This window comes from Cynoglossus semilaevis, chromosome 17 (assembly GCF_000523025.1).
Source record: "Cynoglossus semilaevis isolate Cse_v1.0 chromosome 17, Cse_v1.0, whole genome shotgun sequence".
Lineage (NCBI taxonomy): Eukaryota > Metazoa > Chordata > Actinopteri > Pleuronectiformes > Cynoglossidae > Cynoglossus > Cynoglossus semilaevis.
This window is the reverse complement of record NC_024323.1, coordinates 11662138-11666078: the sequence shown is the minus strand read 5'-3', so window position 1 is coordinate 11666078 and position 3941 is coordinate 11662138. Positions and strand designations below refer to the sequence as shown.

Below are 3941 nucleotides of genomic sequence, written 5' to 3'. Positions count from 1 at the left end.
ACTAGCATTGCTAAGAATTTGGCAACTGAAAAAAAGGTGATTATATGTGTTTTTATTTTATTTTGTATTTCTGTAGTTAATCAGTAAAAAATAATGTATTAATGATGTAGCTTTTACTAAAACACACTATTCCTAATTCATTGTTTTTATTGATTCCACATTAGATTTAGGTAAGGGCCTGATTTGGGCTATAAATCGTAGACGTAAGGTTGTAGGAAATGCATTATGTCTAGGAGAATCATCACAGCTCACCAGATAAAGAGATAAGTATGAATGGAGGTAGAGCAGAGGGGCCATTGTTGTTAGTGTGATGACAGCTTGTTCAGCCAGGGCTTAGCATTCGTGCTGAGTAGCAATGTGACCAAAACCTGACCTCTATTAGTTTGTGGGCATCCATGATGAGACCTGAACAGTGTTACTGTTGCATCTATATATGTTTCGTCGTCCATATTACTTTAATGGTAACGATCACTTTCAGCTTTTCTCATATAAATTTAGGTGCTGTGGAACAGAATTTTAAACTACATAAGCAGAATGGATAGCACGTGGTTAGGCTACAGGGAGTACATTTTGAGTAAAATCGTATTCTGCAGAAACGCAAATACATCATCGTGAAAGTAATGTCAAATTGTGTTTTAATCAATACAAAATGAATGTCAAATTTCGTCATCATTCACCTTGCGCATTTTGACATCCAGAAACTGCACCAATATTGCCCTCTAGTGGACACTATTTCCCCCTTCGCTCCAAACATTGTCAAATCCAGAAACTTTCTTTAGAAGGTTGATTGTACGGAAGCGCATTGTATTCATTTGATTAAAAAAAAAATTGTATATAGGTGTCTGATTTGCTTTGTTTTGTTTGTTGTTTTTTAATCCAGCAAATTCAATGTGTTTTCGTAGTAATGTCCCATTTGCATCGGAAAATAATTTGAAATGGCACCGTCCCCGTTATTATATGTTAGAGCAGGTGTAGATAATTTATTACATATTATTGTTGTTTTCACATAATAGATAGTAAATAATTTAGATCGTAACATATTAAATCTGCCGTTGTGCGTACACGGAACTAAAGGAGGGGAACTATTTAATCGTCGGACACCAGTAAATATGGCAGACGTTCCAGACAATGCCCCAGAACGTGAGTTTTTGAAAGTTATATTTTTAAGGCCTCAAAGGTAGATAATATTCATTATGTTTTTGTTTTGCATTAGTCCCGGTAGAAATTGTATTTCTTAAGGTTTCTGGGTTCGTCTTTGCTATATAAGCGCCTCAGTGTACCTGTCAAGGCTTTGAGAGTCAATTGTGTTTTCATTTTGTTTCTCTAGAATTAACTTGTTACACGTCGGAATGACTTGTTATATGTCGACAGTTCCACAAATAGAACTAAATATTGTATTGAATTTCTTGAAGATTGTCCTGGAACAACAAGTGAGAAAGCAGGAACTTCGGCGTCATGTCAGGGCTGCCCCAATCAGAGTCTGTGTGCCTCTGGAGCCACCAAGACTCCTGACCCCGGTAAGTGGTTTTCTTTGGGTTTCTTTTTAAACTTAAATTCGAATTGATTGATATTCTAAACAAAGGATACTGTTAGGCAGAATTTATTTACTCTGTCTTTACTGTTAGGTGCCCCAACAACAGTCCGTTTGTCTAGTTTGCAGTATAAACGTGGCTACGTTGTGTCTAACTAACTGTGTGACTTTTAGGTAAAGCATTTAAAATATTTGCATAAACTGAAGCTATCTTTTACTGAACTTATTTTGGCTGGATAGTTTCACCTGCTGCTGTTTCTGCCCTTCTGTCACCACAGCCATAGCAGAGATAGGAGAAAAGCTGTCGTCAGTCAAGCACAAGATCCTTGTTCTGTCTGGAAAAGGAGGAGTGGGGAAGAGCACCTTCAGTGCCCACCTGGCCCACGCCCTCGCAAGTGACAGCACAAAAGAGGTGAAATTTAAGTTATCATTTTTATAACTGTATGACTCACAGAGCTACTGTCCAAACAAGGCTTTACTGTAAATCATTTGTTTTAGCTCAGGGTGAAGAACTAAGTTGTGGACCAGAATAGACCATCCAGCCATCATTTATAAAAACATCATATTTTGTTTTCTTTACTTTTTATTCATAAGTTGAGGTTGACAAAGATGTACATCTTTATAACTATGAAGATTCTTAGTCATCCAGGTCATGGTCAAGTTTTAAAGTTCTTATTCAGAACTGAAGAAGCCTCTTGGATGAGAGGTGAAACGTCTTCTTTTAGAAAATTCACGTCCAGTTGCCTAACAGAACTTTCAAACACTACATCTTTATAGCTTCACAAGACTATTATACTTTTTCTGACATGTCTAAAAAAAAGAGAGATGTAAAAAGGCCTTTCGTTGTCAAAGTCAACAGATAATTCTCATTTAATCTAATTTTTTTTTACTTTAAATTCATATTAAATATGTTTTTTAGTTAAAGTTAAACTCGTTTGCAGTGTTGCCATATCTTTCAAAAAACATTGATTATTAATTGCCACTAGAGGTCGTTGGGGATGCCGGTGAACTTCGCCGTCGCACTGGCATTGCCGGTATTCCTCCATAGGTATAAATGAACATTTATTACATTTGTATTTATAATGTTGTATGTGACCTTTTTTTCCTACTTATTATATGCTTATTATAAGCAGTATTGCCAAGAAATAGAAAACTGAAATAATTGTTTGTCAACATTTAAATAACACAAATCAATGCCTCACTGAAATTATTTGATTTTTAAAGTTTCTTTTTTTTCTCTTTTTCTTCACTCTGTTTTTAGGTCGCTCTGCTGGACATAGATATTTGTGGTCCATCTCTTCCAAGGATCCTGGGTGTCGAGGGAGAACAAGTAAGTGAAGACTGAGTTTATGGATAAATCTACAGGAACCGTTCACATTAATATTATTAAGCTTTTTGTCTCTTTTGCAGGTTCATCAAAGTGGTTCAGGCTGGTCTCCTGTGGTGAGTCGGTTTAAACGGTTAGATTTAATTTTTTCTGAACACTGAATGAATCAAGTGTCCTGATGTCTGTGTCCCCTGCAGTATGTGGAGGACAACTTGTCAGTCATGTCTATTGGTTTCCTGCTCAGTAGCCCTGATGATGCTGTGATCTGGAGAGGACCCAAAAAGAATGGTATACCTGTGTACTTCATGTGTATTCATTCTGTGTATTCAACCCAGCAGTCAGTTGTCACACGTGGTTTTTTTTTTCATGTCCCTCAGGGATGATTAAACAGTTCCTGAGGGACGTTGACTGGGGGGAGCTGGACTACCTGATTGTGGACACACCCCCTGGCACCTCAGATGAGCACCTGTCAATCGTCCAGTACCTAAGCTCCACCCATGTTGACGGAGCTGTCATCATCACCACGCCACAGGTGCACGCATGCTCTGAAATAGTACATTTTTGTTAAAGAAATATACGTGTTAACTATATTTGTTTTTTTTTATGAATGCGTGAGAATAACTGCCTCACACTGCAATTTGTGAAGCCTGACTAAAAACTAGCTCAAGATTAACCAGCAACAAGGGAAAGCTGCTGCCGTTGAGACTGAAACCACTTTACTCAGAACGCAACAATGCTGCAGCTGCATAGAAAAATCCCGTATATACTGTATACATGATGCTTAGTCAAAAAGTATCCACGAAAATAACGAAGCTTTTTATCGTCACATGCTCTGTTTTAATTTTAGCTTCACTGGTGAAGTCTTCAACACCAGGTCACATTCTCCCTCTTGTCTAAGGACTGAAATAGAGTTTCTTTCAGTTTTTTCAGATTATGGGTAAAGAAAAATCATGGATAGAACACTGATTTTGTTTCAGTAATTAATTTTCACATCTTTCTAAGAGCCTTTGTCCTTCCCCCACATGTGATTAAATTACTGTGCGAAAACGTTTCCTTCCTTTCTCAAATTAGTCCCTATTGTCA

General features: G+C 37.3%; 1 protein-coding gene across 1 annotated transcript in view; it reads left to right on the top strand.

Annotated features, from left to right (window-relative positions):
• The first annotated feature begins 1057 nt into the window (after positions 1-1057).
• nubp1 (nucleotide binding protein 1 (MinD homolog, E. coli)) overlaps positions 1058-3941 on the top strand; it is a 4842-nt gene continuing 1958 nt past the window's right edge. The window contains exons 1-7 of the mRNA XM_008330112.3: positions 1058-1140; positions 1413-1517; positions 1810-1943; positions 2793-2861; positions 2942-2974; positions 3056-3146; positions 3236-3390. Of these exons, the coding sequence (XP_008328334.1) occupies positions 1110-1140; positions 1413-1517; positions 1810-1943; positions 2793-2861; positions 2942-2974; positions 3056-3146; positions 3236-3390 (618 nt within the window). The 5' untranslated portion in view covers positions 1058-1109. The remainder of the gene's footprint in view (positions 1141-1412; positions 1518-1809; positions 1944-2792; positions 2862-2941; positions 2975-3055; positions 3147-3235; positions 3391-3941) is intronic.